General features: G+C 42.1%; 1 protein-coding gene across 4 annotated transcripts in view; it reads left to right on the top strand.

The window, feature by feature from the left end:
• The window catches only part of CFAP92 (cilia and flagella associated protein 92 (putative)), an 83,820-nt gene that overhangs the window by 50,586 nt on the left and 18,117 nt on the right, over window positions 1-15,117 (top strand). For all 4 annotated transcript variants that reach the window (XM_045023351.1, XM_045023352.1, XM_045023349.1 and 1 more), the window contains 4 exons: window positions 2,407-2,601; window positions 9,046-9,343; window positions 11,710-11,874; window positions 14,781-14,993. In XM_045023351.1, the coding sequence (XP_044879286.1) occupies window positions 2,407-2,601; window positions 9,046-9,343; window positions 11,710-11,874; window positions 14,781-14,993 (871 nt within the window). The remainder of the gene's footprint in view (window positions 1-2,406; window positions 2,602-9,045; window positions 9,344-11,709; window positions 11,875-14,780; window positions 14,994-15,117) is intronic.

Raw genomic sequence — 15,117 nt, 5'->3', positions numbered from 1 at the left:
TATTGACAGCAACCCTCTTAATAACTCAGTGGTTTGAGCATTGGCTTGTTAAACCCAGGGTTGTGAGTTCAGTCCTTGAGGGGGCCACTTAGGGATCTGGGGCAAAAATTGGTCCTGCTAGTGAAGGCAGGGGGCTGGACTCAATGACCTTTCAAGGTCCCTTCCAGTTCTAGGAGATTGGTATATCTCCAATTATTACCTTTAACCTTTTAAATGCATTGCAAATCTTTTCCAGGGGAATTTAATATTTGTGGAAGGTGGTATATTGATTTCACTGGGGACTAAAGTCTCCTCTTTATTCACACAACAGCAAACCTGCCAAATCATTCTTTCCCTGTGGACTATAGCTTTTTGGCTCTTTCTACAGGGAAACTCTTTCTAATGACATTCAAGAGTATTTCACATGAAATCTAAGTGTTATTTCTGTGTGTTAAAGTAATTGCCCTCAGGCTAAAATGTTTGTTATTTTCTGTCTTCCTGCTTTCATAACATACATTTTTAAATTCTCAGGTTACCCAGAATATCTCCTAATACATAATTCTAAACAAATATTTGTGTTCATATTTCATCCTATATAAATTCTGATATTTGCTATGAGAATTTTCTTGGGTGACCTTTGAGTTTGTCATATTTTCCCCTGACCTCAAAGTAGAGTAGCTGAATTTTCAGTCCCTGTGTCTGTTCAGTCCTTGGCCTCTCTGCTGTCTATTAAAACATTAAAAATATGTAAAAAAAAACCCTTGAGAGTGGCTATGCCTTCTTGGCAATTGTTTGGACAGTATGATAGATGTCTAACACAGGCAGGTGAAATGTTGTCACGAACTCCAAATATAGATGAAAAAGGCACCCATACTGAGAGTAGGGGTAAAATTTATAAAAGGGCCTAAGAGCCTAATCACCTTTGAAAATGGGACTTAGACTCCTAAGTCACTTAGGCCCTTCTGAAAATTTTATCCAAAATCTGTTTTTGCAAGTATATGGCACACCTGGAAATGTATAGGTAATTTCAATTATCTTGCAGCTCTTATCTCAACATTGCCGGGCAATCCAGGGAAAAGGGTGCGAAATGATTGTCTGTCGTTGCTTTCACGGAGGGAGGATTGACTGATGACATTTACCCATAACCACCCGCGACAATTTTTTGGCCCCATCAGGCATTGGGATCTCAACCCAGAATTCCAGTGGGCGGGGGAGACTGCGGGAACTATGGGATAGCTATGGGATAGCTACCCACAGTGCAACGCTCCGGAAGTCGATGCTAGCCTCGGTACATCGACGCACCCCGCCAAATTAATGTGCTTAGTGTGGCCACTTGCACTCGACTTTATACAATCTGTTTCCAAAAATCGATTGTAGACATACCCCTAGAAGTAAAAAAATTCTGGATCCTGTTTCTGCCTCCCCACTCCAACTTTCTGACTCTGAACCTGCCTTACTCATGTGAGTAATCTTTACTTATCTGAGTATTCCAATTGACTTCAATCCAGGATGGAGCCCATAAGAATTCTTTCCATGGCGGCTGAGTGCTAAGGATGTATTCTTCGCTTTGAATTTTAGGACAAGTAACACAAATACTGTAGTGTAGTAATGGGCACATAGATACAAACTGGAGTGGCACAGTGAGTTTCTGATACTTTTAAACCTGGGGATATTCAGAAGGTTGCAGGTAGAATTTGGGTACTTTGTGACTTACTCTGACCAGATTAGAAAGTTCAGATTACTTTTTGGGCTAAACCGCACACAAATTTCACTGAAATGAATGGGGACATTGACTTTTTAGAGAGAGAGACACACACACACGCACACCATATACAATTTATAATCTTTTCTAAACAGTTCCCCTTTCACTTATATAACTCCTACAGGATTTGTAATGCATGTGGATCTTCCTCAGATTTCCAGATTAAAAAAAAGAGTTAATTTCTTTTTTTTAAGCATTGAAGGAATACAGAAACATTGTTAATTGCTTTCCCAATTTATTTATTTTTCTTTGCATGCTTGTTCCCTTCAAATTGTTGAAATGATTTATTTCAGTAAAAAAGTCTTTTCTTGTTGTGATCATGTAAATCGCTGATTCTTTTTCTACCCTGGTAATTGATATTGTACTGTTTTTGTAACTATAATAAGGGTAAATTTGGTACTCTGGTAAACTTCCTTGCAGAATATTACATAGCATGGTTAAATATGACGGTGGGTTTTTTTATAATAATTCATGGCAGGTTTTTTTGTTTTTGTTTTTTTTGCAAGTTTGTTATTGTTCTTTTAAAACCCTTGGCATAAAGTGTCAGAATGGCACCAGGTTCCATCGACAAGAACAAAGACAAGACAGTTTTTCATAAGGGATTATGCTGCAGCACTGTGGGATTCCTGAGATAGACTGGTTTTGTAACATTACTTTTGTTGCAGGACTCACAGAACTGAAAATGGAAGGTTGGATATATTATATAACTCACAGCTGTCTTTCCATCAGCGCCTGTATACAGACCTGGAAGCGATCCTGTATCATATTCACCTCTGTAAACCCCTCTCTGCTATAACAAGACAACCTCTCCTTTATGTCAGGGATATGGTTCGTCAGGCATGTTTCCAAGCCTTGTCCAGGTGAGACCATTCCTAGATTTGTAGTCAGGAAACTGATAATTGAAGCATCTCCAAAGTAGCGTGAATATTTGATACGATAATTAATGCCTTTGGTTTTGCTTTCACAAAGAAAGCAGGTCAGTGGGACTGAGAGGGAGTTTTAGGTTTGAGATCAGGCATGGGAATACGGCAGATGAGCACGATGCAAATGAGGCATGCTTCATCTCTGGGGATTAGAGTGCCAGTTTCATCATGCTCCACGTGCTCCTGCCCCTCAAATAATTTTTGAAATCACACCTCTCTGGGCATGAAGTTATTCCTTATGGGGCAGGAGAGATGAAATAGGAAAAAAGGAAAGAAAATTGTCTTGACAGGTGCAATGTCCCACTTGAACACTGGCTGGGGGTTCGTTCCCTGCTTAGCTTTCCTATAGGTGTATAGGGTGAAGGAATGGAGCAAGGCTGAGGACGACAGGCCCAGTCATGCACTCAGACAAGCCAGGGAAGGCTCTAAACGCAGGTCCCTGGCAGGTCAGGAGAGAGGAGCTTTCAGGCTCAGTTCAGCAGCATATGGCTATATTCACCCCCATTCGCCTCAGAGTATGCCAAATGTTACTTGTGTGTTTAGTTTGTTAGAAAGCATAACAACAGCCTGGACAAAGAGAGAGCCAGCGAGGGTATAACTGCAAATATAAAATGTTACTTTTTGTGAAAAATGTGACGAGAAAGTCATCTGTTATGCAAATCAGCACACAAAAAAACCCTTGCTTTTGAAAAATAGGAAATGGGTTTTATCCATCTTTAAATAAGCAATTCAGGTGCTTAGAAGGCTGAAGAGAGCCTTTGTTACTTCTTTCAGAGGACTCAGTTTCAAATGATAAAACTCCCACATTGCTCACCTACAATGCTTATGGTGAAGCCTCACCAAATAAGCATTCAGATTAAATGGCAAAACTGTTATTTCCAGCTAGAGAGGATGAGAACATTGTTAGTGGCTTCCAGGTTTCTTTTTGTACTTCTTGTAACCTTGCAACAAAGGAGTGACTCAGATACAAAATGTCACATGATTGTGCTTGATTGGGTATCATTTCCAAGGTGGCTGCTGCAGTCTTGAATACTGCAGTGTGTGTCTGCCAATAGCACATGCACGCTTTGATGCATCGGACTTGTTTAGTGCATGTGATTGTTTCTTTCTACTGCAGGGATTCCCAAACTTTTTGCCTGCAAGACCCCATTTTGAGACTTACTGTTTCCTGTGACCCTAGACAAAAATAAAGCAACATTAGTGACCACGGGATCTAAGGAATTTACATATTAAGTATGTTATTTAATGCTCTCTAATGTGACACATGGGCTAGTATGTTGCGACATAGCTTCTCAAAGTCTGGCGGCTTTGAGACATTGCACATTTAATCTCCAATGTGACATCAATGGTAGATTGATACAGAGAGTTGATTGACATATGTGGGATGAATCCAGCCTCACAGAAATATATGCTCGCAAATGGTACTATCAGTTTCAAGGCGTATGTTGAGAGTGCAGGATATTCATTCTTGACAGTGAACCAGAGCTCTGAGAGCATAAGCTGGGCATGTGCTCCTCACAAGAAGCAATCCCAGGACATTTCAATGAGCTATTCAATTTCAGCTGCTGGCAATTCTATGGCATTAGGCTTGCACAGAAGGGAGTTTCGCACCCACTTTGTCATGTCCCAGTCAGGGGAAAAGGATGCAAACTGTTCCCCCATCTGGCTGAGATGCTCAGCCATCACCTGTGTGGGAGGCTGAATAATTTTATTGTCAACCAGGAACTTGCAAAGCTGCGGGAAGAATTCATAGTTTATCTTCAATAGATTATTCTTCCAGAAAACACTTTTCTTCATGAATGCTGTGATTCAGTCACTCAGCTGAAGCATGTGAGTGTTCTTTCCTTGCAGACCCATATCCAGTTCGTTCAGTTTCCCAATTATGTCAGTGACATAGGCAAGAAAGCACATCTTCCTTTGGTCACATAGAAAGCTAATTAATTCACTCTTTGTGCAGTCCATCGCACAGGCTGATCTCTCGGTTAAAAAAATCGTCCCGGTGTTTTTCCTTTTGATAGCCAACGAGCTTCAGGGTGGAACAACAACACGTAATGATCGGACACCGTGTCTTCATGCAGTTTTGCAAACAAACACATGTGTAGAGGCTAAGACCTAATGTAGTTCACAATAGACAAGGCCTGCTGCAAAACTTCTCCTAGCCCTGGACTCAGAACTTTAAAAGCCAGCTGGTCTCCGTGAGTCATGCAGTGAGCTTACACAGCACACAGAGCAACTTTCTTTACCAAGGCACATACGCCTGCTTTGTGGCCTGCCATAGAGGGAGGGAGCTCCATCTGTACAAAAGCCTACCACACGATCACACGGGATATTTTTGTATTGCATGTAGCTGTGTAGAACATCCAGCATTCCTTGTGCCATCCTATGTCCAAGAGGCGGGATACAGAACAGAATATCTCAGAGAATTGCATTTGTGTATTTCACAAAGCCAAGAAATGTGCATCACAATCCTCAGTGCTCACATCAACCTGAAGAGCAAAAGCATACATGTTTGCAGATGCTCCACCAGTGTGTTTTCCTGATCTGCTGTTATTGCCTTAATCCTTTGCTTCACTGTATTGTTTGAGAGTGATATGACTTTGAGTTTGTTTGCCTCAGTTTCCCCATACATTATCTTCACCATATAAATTGCAGCTGCAAAATTAAAATCTCTCCAATTGTGTGAGGTTCCTTGGCTTACCGAATGCAGTCATTCACCTGAAATGATGTCTTTTGACTGTGGTCAGAGACGGACATGGATCTCTTGAATTGCACTTGTTGATGCAAACGTTTTTCTTTCCAGTGCTGGAAAAATGACCTTGGTTTCCATGTGTGTTCCCTGTGAAGGGTTATGAGGCATCCTGCTTTAGCTAGATAACACTGTGCGTCATAGCAGGCATTTTGGCTTTTCTTGGTTCTTGACGAAAACACTGGTGAACCCATACTCCAAGAAAGCCTCATCAGATTTGCAAGCACGTTTCTTGCACTCTTGTTTTCTGTTCAGAACTGCATCACTAGACTCTCTGCTGGAGGTTGAAGCAGATGCTCTGCGTAAAAATGAGTCCATTGTGCCTCTTATCACAAATCAGAAAGAGGAATTCACTTGTAAGCAAGTGAGACTAGGACTTAGGAAGACCCTGTGTGGTGATAGTAGGGCAGCGCAGAAACAGTGACGTACAATGGTTCTTTATTGCATGCCAGCAGGGTATTCAGGGTGGCATAAAAGAAGACATGGGCTCTGCCTTAAAGAGCTTACAAGCTGCTGCAGATTCCCATCTCAGAAAAGGCTAGCACAGGCTACCAGCTCAAGCAGAGAGGATGCTATGCTAAGACTGCTGTCTACAGATAAGGATCTTCTGGATTCAAGTCTCTCAACTAGTTGCTTGCACAGCCGGATGGTGCAAATGATAAAACAGCATCCGTGCAGCCAACGTGTCCTCACCTGCTCCACAAACGCCAGGCCAGGAGGCTGACATTTTACAAAATGGTGGTCTCCACACAGCATAACCTTGTGCACGCCACTAGATCAAAATGGTGGCCTTCTGGCATGGCACTCGTGGAGAAGTTTTGGGCACGTTCTGTGGCAGACCCCATCACCTTGCAGGCCAAATCTGGCCTGTGGGGTTGCAGGTCCAATCTGCTAATGGTGGAGCCCCATTTGGGGTCATGACTCATAGTTTGGGAACTGCTGCTCTACTTGCTGGCCAAGTAAGTTTTTAAGAGCTTGTTATTTACTGACAGTGATTGGAGTTTAGCTCAAGGGGTAGAGGGGCTGTAGTTTGGCTTCTGAAGGTCCTGAGCCCTTTCTCTAAGAAGACTGTCTTATATGTTTTCTGTGGGAAACCAATAAGTGAGGAAAGGAATTTAGTGAGAACTTCCATTGGAAGCTAAGTGTCACCTCAGTGTCCTCAAACGAAGCTTGCCAGCAAATTGCGAAAGGACGAAATTCTGGGAAACTGCCAAAATTGAGCCAGGGAATAACACAACTCTGCATAGTCTATATATGTTGAAAAAATCTGCTGATAATAGGTACGTAATAGTTTGTTTCTTGAAGCAACTTTATTATGGTCTATCTTCTATGGGAAAAATTATCCCAGGTTTATGGAGCAGCAGCTATGCAGTGCTTTTGATAACTGTAGCTGAGGTTCCTTCAGTGGAAATCAACGTCTGAAAGGCTGTCATATGAAACATGGTGGTCAGAGTGGCTTTAAATACAGCTGTCATTTCTGTGCTAGTGAGAAGTGGAGCTGCAGGAAAGTCAATATGTTCTGTAGCACTCACTGTCATAAACTCAGAGAGAGCATCTCAGAAGGATGCAAATAAAGTCTGGAGTCAGGTATAGCTGCCATGTACAGTAGAACCTCTATTTCATGAACTGATTGAAGAGCTTATAAAATTGAAACTCTCAAAATAAGAGTAGATATGGCACATAAATTAATGTATTAATCGGTCATTGATGGTTCACGTAATGAATGGTAACAAATGTATAGTGTGCCTGACTTTTATTAGTTTTGGAGTACTGCATCTCTTTTTTTTGGTCACCAAATTTCTCAGTCCTTTCAAACCTTTACAGGCGCTTGAATGTTGACTGAAGGATTGAAGTTACATTTGGCAGCAGAATGACAACTTCAGCAGCAAAAAAATTGTTCCTATAACAGGTCGTACATAAGATCATAAAAATCGGGATTCTACTGTATTATGTTCAAGTCATCCTATAGTTCAGTTTCCTGCGTCCATTACTGAAACTTCTGCTTCTCAGTACATCAGCTGGACATGTTAACTTTGTTTAACAACAGGGTTTGAAACATCAGTATAAAAAAGAAACTCTGGTGAAACCTTTGAGTCATTAAAGCAGTTGTAATTTGTGTGATTAAATGTTATCAACTAGTTTTTATATATTTTGTTCAGAAACAGTGTTAAGGAAAATATACTCATTGCAGTGATTTTACAATTCTAAATTTTTAGAGTGTGAAAATGTTCAACTTGCTAAAAGGATAACTTTTTAACCTCACTCCAAAATCAAGCATGTGGACAAAAGAATGAGCAAAACTCTGTTTCTAGATTTGACAATAAACTTACCTCTTTAGTTTAATAATTCTTATTGCATACAATTGGGAATTCGCTGTCTAACTTGCACTGAAAGTAACTGCTATGGCCCATTTGGAAAACAGTCATTTTATTATATTATGCAAAACGTGTGTGATGTATATTGCTTCCTCTGCTCTCCAGTATGTTTTTTTAAACTGATTTAATTAAACTGGTGGAAAGCCCTATGTGCCCACATTCAAAATTGATTTGAACCTGTCTTATGTCAATTTAGCTTAAGCTGATAAATAATCATTTTAGGATAAAGTGAATCCCACATAGGGGTTTAATTCAATCAGGTTTGAAACCCATTTTAGTTAAACCAGTGCAACTTTGTGTAGACAAGGCCTAACAGCAAAAAATGATTCCGAGGGGGCTGTTCCTCCAGCCAAGGCTGCCAGAAGGAATAATGTTCTCCCATCCTGCGCTCCACTTCCTTGTGTCTCTCCCCCCCCGCCCCAGCCCTGGAACATCCTTTTTCTTGGGTGGGGGTCCAAGTGGAGCAGGAGTAGAGGTGGCTTGCTAGGCCAATCCTCAGCTGTTCCCTTAAAGTAACTTTAAGGCCCACTGTGCTCCACTCGAGGGACTGAGGATCTGGCCCTGTCTGATGTGTCTGTGTGTATATATAGGTATATGGGTGTGTATAGAGAGTGAGAATGCTTGTGTGTAGTGCTCATTAATTTTGTAGTTACACATTTGGGGGGATTATTCTAGAAATCAAAGGCCAAGTTCAGAGTGCAGTAAGCAAGTGCAATTTCCATGAAACTCTCTGGGACAAATTTAGCAGTGGCATGAATCGTGGTGTTACGCATGTGTTGTAAGGTAGTCAGGAAATGGGTGTTAAAGGTAAAGGAGAATACTTGGCACTGAGTTAGCTTTCAGTGTACAGTGAATGTAGGTCATATACCAATCCCGTAAAGGGAGTTTGCTTTATCATACAATGAATGCCTGACCAGTCCAATTAATACGGCTTTACTACTTACACCCATTTTCTAGATAAATTATAGTCAACATCTAACAATTTAAGTCACTGTTCAGTCTGTCCCCTTAGGACCTCTCGTAGCATATCATTAGTTGTTTTTGATAAATCCTTAGCATGCCGCCTTTTTCTGGTTGGGTCATGCTAAAGTGCCAGTGTAAGTGAACTGAAGTGCCCCATTCATTTAGCAAGAAGACGGTAAGATAGAACTGTGTGTGTTTTTTCATGAGTAATAGTTTAATGCTCGTTATGTGATCAGAATAAAACTTGGTACATTTTGTGATAATCTATAGAAGTATTCTGTCTGCTTGTGTTTGTAGGCTTGATTATCTCTGCCACAGTAAGAAGTTAAGGGATGTCGTTCAGAGGGGTCTGTTGCCCTCTGCAGAAATGATCACAGTCTTGAGTCAGGAATTTGGGATTCCCCTAACTAAGGAGGATTTGTTTATTCAAAGACCTCCCCTGCCCTCAGTCTCCCCATTTGCTTTGCAAAAATCCAGAAAAGTTACCACAAAACAAGGAGCAATGCATTCTTTACTGGATAACCACAATGAAAAGTACATTCAGTGTAAAAAGGAAATGGAAGATAAAATGCAGCATTACAAAGACCACATCCAGGTGAGTTGTGTGGGATGTAGAACTATCGTACTTGAAGCAATGTTTTATCTACTGCACAAGCTGTAGGGCAGAATTGACTGCTTGTCGGGGGAGAGGGGAGAAGCATAGTGGTTACAGATGAAGAGAGCGTACATGAAAGTAAAGAGGGAGGTGGGTTAACTATTTAATAGCGTTCTTATTCTAGCTGGGGCTGGTCCCTTCTCTTCCTTGCCTTTTTCTCTCCTACAAGCACTCCGCCCTTTCATGTTGTTCCTTGTTCTTGCCTCAGCTTCTAATCCAGGTTTGAGGTGCCTTAGGACAGGCAAACCTACCATGCACAAATGATGTACCATTTACTACCTCCTCTTGCCCTTAGTGGAGGAGGAGACGCAGGTGCTTTGTGCCAACCAGCTGTTTTTAGCTAGCAGTTGGAATGATACTCACTGTCACCTGAGGATAGCTGAAAGGCATGGACAGTGAAGCACGGAGCCCCACGCAAGTAGTTAGGGAAGGGATGTAGAACTTCTGGCTCTTGTTGCCATGGTGGGAAGCAGCCCCTCTCCACATACTGCCTGAGAAGAAAGCAGGCTGAGCCTAATGCCATGTCTACACTACAAAATTATGTCGACCTAAGTTCTGTTGGCATAGAGCCGCTGCAGTTATAAAATCACTTGTGTGTGCACGCACTCTTAGCTCCTTGTGTCGGTGGTGCTTGTCCTCACCAGGAGCATTTGTACCGATTGTACAGTCAGTGAGGGCATTGTGAGATGGCTCCTGAAAGCCAGTAACTGTTGATGTAAGCAATGCAGTACCTACGCTGACACTGTGTCGACCTAATTACATCGACCGTGACTCTGCGCCGCTCAAGGAGGTGGTATTATTAAATCAGTGTAGAGAGGCACTTTGTCAGCAGGAGCCAAATTTAAGTGAAGACACTTCCACAGCTAGGTCGATGCAAGGCAGCTTATGTCAACCTAACCCTGTAACGTAGACCAGGCCCAAGAGTGTTCCCAACCATCTTTGATGTCATTTGGAGAAGCTTTCCTGGGACATCTGAGAGGCTGAGGTCATGTTATTAAGAACACATTTATTTGAGGACTAATTAGCATCCTTTGTTTGTGAGGAGTTCTTTTGAATGCATATTTCCCATGTGTATTTTAATATAAGAGAGGTTTTCCTTGGCATGTGTGTAAAGTTCCATTCCTGTTTCCCAGTACCCTGCTTTGTGAGTACTTGTGCTGTCGATGTTAGAATAAGTTGGATGCTTTAGTGTTGTTTACACTGAGTCTGTTGTTGATAAAGGGGAAGTTGTGTGAGGCCAGGAGGGAAGCAGTCTCATGTAAGCATCCTGGTTACATGCTGCTGTAACATCACTGGGTTTGTCTACGCTGCAGGGGAGAGCATCCCTCCCAGCCTGGCTAGACAGAATTGTGTTAAAAATAGCAGAGTGGATGTTGCAGGACTGGTGGGGGTTTGGGCCTAGCTACGTGAGCTCAGAAGCATTCAACCGTCGGTCGAGCTAACATGAGTCTGTCTAGCGGGGCGGGGAGGCACAGTCCCAGCTGCAGAGTGGACATACCCATAGAAGGATCAGGGAGCCTAGCTCTGAGTACAATGTACAAATGAAATAAGGGGGTATTTTATTGTCTGTGTAAAATATGCAGCTTTCCCTGTAGAAGTACATAACCAGTTCCCATTCTGTAGTTTTTGGGTCTGCAGTGGAGAAGTCTGACAGAAAGGTCTGCTATAGAAAAACAGGAATGTTCCTTCTTATTTGTAGGCTAATGTCAACTTTCAACCTTTTTGACAAAACAAACATTTTGCAGCCAAATGCCTATAACATGTTAGGATTTCTTTCTAAGTCAACACAGGATGGTAAATCATGTAAACACAATCTATGTTCATTTGTGCTAGCACCTGAGGGGCACATTATTTCGTCAAAGGCCACAAAGGGTCCCAGTATGGCTATCTCAAATCAATGAAAAGAGCATGAGGGTATATTTATACCATGCCAGCAAGGCTGTTTGCAAAGGGACATGAGGTAGGAACTTCTTGCTTTTGATGGGTTTTATTTCCCTTGGCATCACATGCGCGCACACAGCCAAGCAAACGTCACCCCAGCAGCACCCATGTGTATGAGGTCTTGTGCTGTGGGCACTCACCTCTGAGGAACTGCCGGGACCCTGCAGAGTGCCCTCTGCACAAGCAGACTGAGTGAGTAGCGCCCTAGTCATCAGAAAAGATGACGTCTCAAGGTCTATTAAGGTGCCCCCTTTTGGGGCGATGGCCAATGGAGGAAGCCCTGTTGGCATATCTGGAAGCACAGTTATTTTATCATGCGGGTTAAACTTTGTTACACTAAACTGCTGTGTAATTTTTCTGTTCAGACTAACATTGATGCCATGTACCTACTCAGTAGGAAGGTGAAAAAGCCAAAGTTCAGAGCCATCAGGAGTTCTCCTGCTGACGGCAAGTCGGTCTACAACTACAGTTCTCAGCATCTGAATTCTGCAGAACGGGCAAAGATGCAACTTCGTAAGGAGCTGGCAAAGGTAAGATTGAGACATAGTCGGTGTATAGTGGAATGTTTCATTGTGCGTGACTGAGTAGACTTGGCTTACCAAACCCAATCCTGAGACAGAGATGGGGCTTCAAATAGATTTACATTAGTGCCCCTTATATTCAAACAGTGGTTCCTAACCTTTTTACTAAGGTGACCCTCCAATTGCATTTTGTCTTTTTTTGGGACTCACCATTATGTATTCTCTCTCTCTCTCTCTGACATCATATAAAGTGGGGTGGGGTGGCCCTTTATCCCCATTTCCAGCCCCCTCTTGTTCTCTGTCTCCCAGCTCTGTCCCCTTATGTGGACAGAGAATTCCAGTAGGGCTCCTGCTACACCCCTGTAAGTGAGAGTAGAAGACTGCAATGAAACAAAGCACAAAACAGCCCTCCAGTCCGTCTCCACCCTGGGAGAGAACTGGCCTCTCAAAGATCCTTTTATGGCTAGGGGGCCTTGCTGAAACAGACACCAAACACCACAGATTCTCCTCCTGGCAAGGGAACCAAACAATCCCAGTCTTCCCCTGCGTCAAGGTGAATGACGCCCCCTTCTGCAGCACCACTGGCCCCTTTCTCTTTGCAGTTGGGCTGCATTTGCTACCAGGCTGACGACTGTTCACTTGCTAGCTCTGGCCGCTTCCTCTGTGCTGCTGCTGGCTGCATCCCACTCACCATGCTGCTCCCTGCTGTCCTGGCCCCGCCTAAGTGAGAGCACAGAGTGGAGTGTTTCCAGGGCATGTGTGGGGTGGGGTATCATGGGGGCTGTGACAGGCAGCCCACCTAGACCCTTCCTGTGACCCATGATGGTTTGGGACCCAGACTCTGTTCAAAGGTGGGATGGGAGCATAGAATTGTATTAAATTCTCAGAGAGAGACCCTCCATCAATATTACTAATTTTTGTAAAATGTTGCTCTCACACCAATTAATCCCACTGAAATCAATGAAGTTCCACAGGTTTATAACTGAGAAGAGAACCTGAGCTACCATAAATATATTCATGCATTTTATATACAATGTAAGGTAGTTTGAAAAGATGTTTCGCGTAACTCTACATCCTTTAACACATGTGTAATGTAATGTAATCAAATATTTGTGTAGGTGTGAATAATATATATAAAATCCTATTTAACACCTTGTTCACCACCACTTTTCTCCTTGGCACTGGATATATCCTGATGCAACAGAATTTATGCTAGTATTGTCCTGGTTATGCAGCCATCGTTAATATTCACTATCATAGGCAAAACAGAATTCCTGGGAGATGTTTTATTAAAGTGGACATCCTGGTTCGGTAGGAAGTAAAGTACTGTAATAATATTTTATATGTGTATGGCGCTTTTCATGTGGAGATGCTTTACAGATTACATAGATACTGCAGCAACCTCTGAGGTTGGAACGGGGGGAACTGTACAGCTGTGAGATGAGGTGATACTTTACACTGGGGCACTGGGTCAAAAGTACTTCTTTAAGCTAAATAAATACATCATGTTTAATGAATTCTCTTTATCATCCACAGAGAACTAAGGTCTTGTGTGTAAATCCACAAAGTTGTCTGCATTAACTTATTTGTTCATGGATTTTTTAGGTTAGAAGTGACCATTGTGATTGTCTAATCTGATCTTCTGCATAACACAGGCCAGAGGACCTCACCTGATAATTTCTGTACGAGCTGTAGTGTATCTGTGAGAAAGAAATCAGGTCTTGACTTAAAGACTTCAAATTACTGCCTTAATTTGGGGATGTAGGACTGAGTCAGATCTGCCTCTAGGAAGGCACCTCCACTTTATGGATTTTAGGAGGTCCCCTCTCTCCAGATGTGAGCTTCTTGGATCATTCCGCACAGCTCAGGTGGGATTTAAAAAACGCTCAATGTTGATTTACCACTGCTCCCAGTGACATCAGTGGGAGTTTTACTACTGACTTGGGGCAGAGTTAAAGCCAATACTGAGTGCCTTTGAAAATTCACTCCCTCCAGCAGATTTGCAAGTCCTACAAAAGATCATCTGCACCATCTTAAAGCACACATGTCAGTAGGTGATATTTGGGAAGCTGAAGTTCCTCTTGTGTGGATTTCCTGAACTCCATAAAAATCAAACATACATACTTTGGGTTTCTGAGGTTTCTCACAGGTGCATAAACTGCTTTTAATAACTCCATAAATAATACCTTTCAAACCCTTCAAGGTACCAAAGGCAGCAGGCCTCATCATGACCAACAAATTAAGGGCCTGCTCCAGTTTCCACTGAAGTCAATGGGAAGACTCTTGCTGACTTCAATGGGTGTTGGATGATCCCTTAAATCAATGTGCATTATTGTCTTCCAAATTTCAGGCATCTTTTGCCTCAGTCTTTCCAGAAAAATTCTATCTTGACATGAAATCTTGCCTATGGAATTAGAGTGGAGTGATGGTGTTTTGTAAAAGTTTGTTGGGGTGTATCAAAAATGGGTTTACAATGGAAGCTTAACTTTAATCTTAACTATGGAGAGACCAACATCTCTAGTGTGATATGGGACAAATCCTCAAGTGGTGTAAACCAGAGTAGCCATATTGAAACCAATTGAGCTATGCCAGTTTACACCAGCTGAGGATCTGGAGATGCATATAAATAAATATAAGGAACTAAAAGAGCAAATCTTTCTAATGATTCCACAATTTTTACTTGCATTATCTTTAAATCCACAGCTAGGATAGGGATGCAAAATAAGATTAGAAAATATTTTTTTTAAAGTACTTAATCAGATTTTTTCAGACTGTCTGATTTGGTTAATCTCTGTTATTTTTAGATGTAAGTAGAACAGACACAAAAGATGTTGATGTTACTTTATACTTTCCAGGGCTGTGGTGATCTCCAGTAGAGGAGAACTCATGTTAACATAAAACATTTGTCATCCTAGAAACCAGAGAGGAGATTCGCTTATTGCCACGAATACCTGTCAGCCATGTTTGATCCTGTGGATTTGGACACTGTCCGGAAAGAATCTATTGCAAAATCCAAGAATTTGTGGGTATCACCAAGTGGGTTTGTATGTCCTGGATTTAAGAGCTGCATTGAATCCAATCTGCACCCTCTTATGCCTGACGAGACACGTTTGAAGGAGTTAACTGAGGTAATCTAGAAACTTAAAGTAGGAAACCCCAGAAAGTTGTTTTCTCATATCAAACATAGTAACAAGGACAGGAGGCTCAGAAAAGGGAAGATTGTCTTACAGGGTTTTTTTTTGGAGAGGGCTC

This window comes from Mauremys mutica, chromosome 7, assembly GCF_020497125.1.
Source record: "Mauremys mutica isolate MM-2020 ecotype Southern chromosome 7, ASM2049712v1, whole genome shotgun sequence".
Taxonomy (NCBI): Eukaryota; Metazoa; Chordata; order Testudines; family Geoemydidae; genus Mauremys; species Mauremys mutica.
The sequence above is the reverse complement of the archived record's forward strand: the minus strand, read 5'-3'. Positions and strand labels throughout refer to the sequence as shown.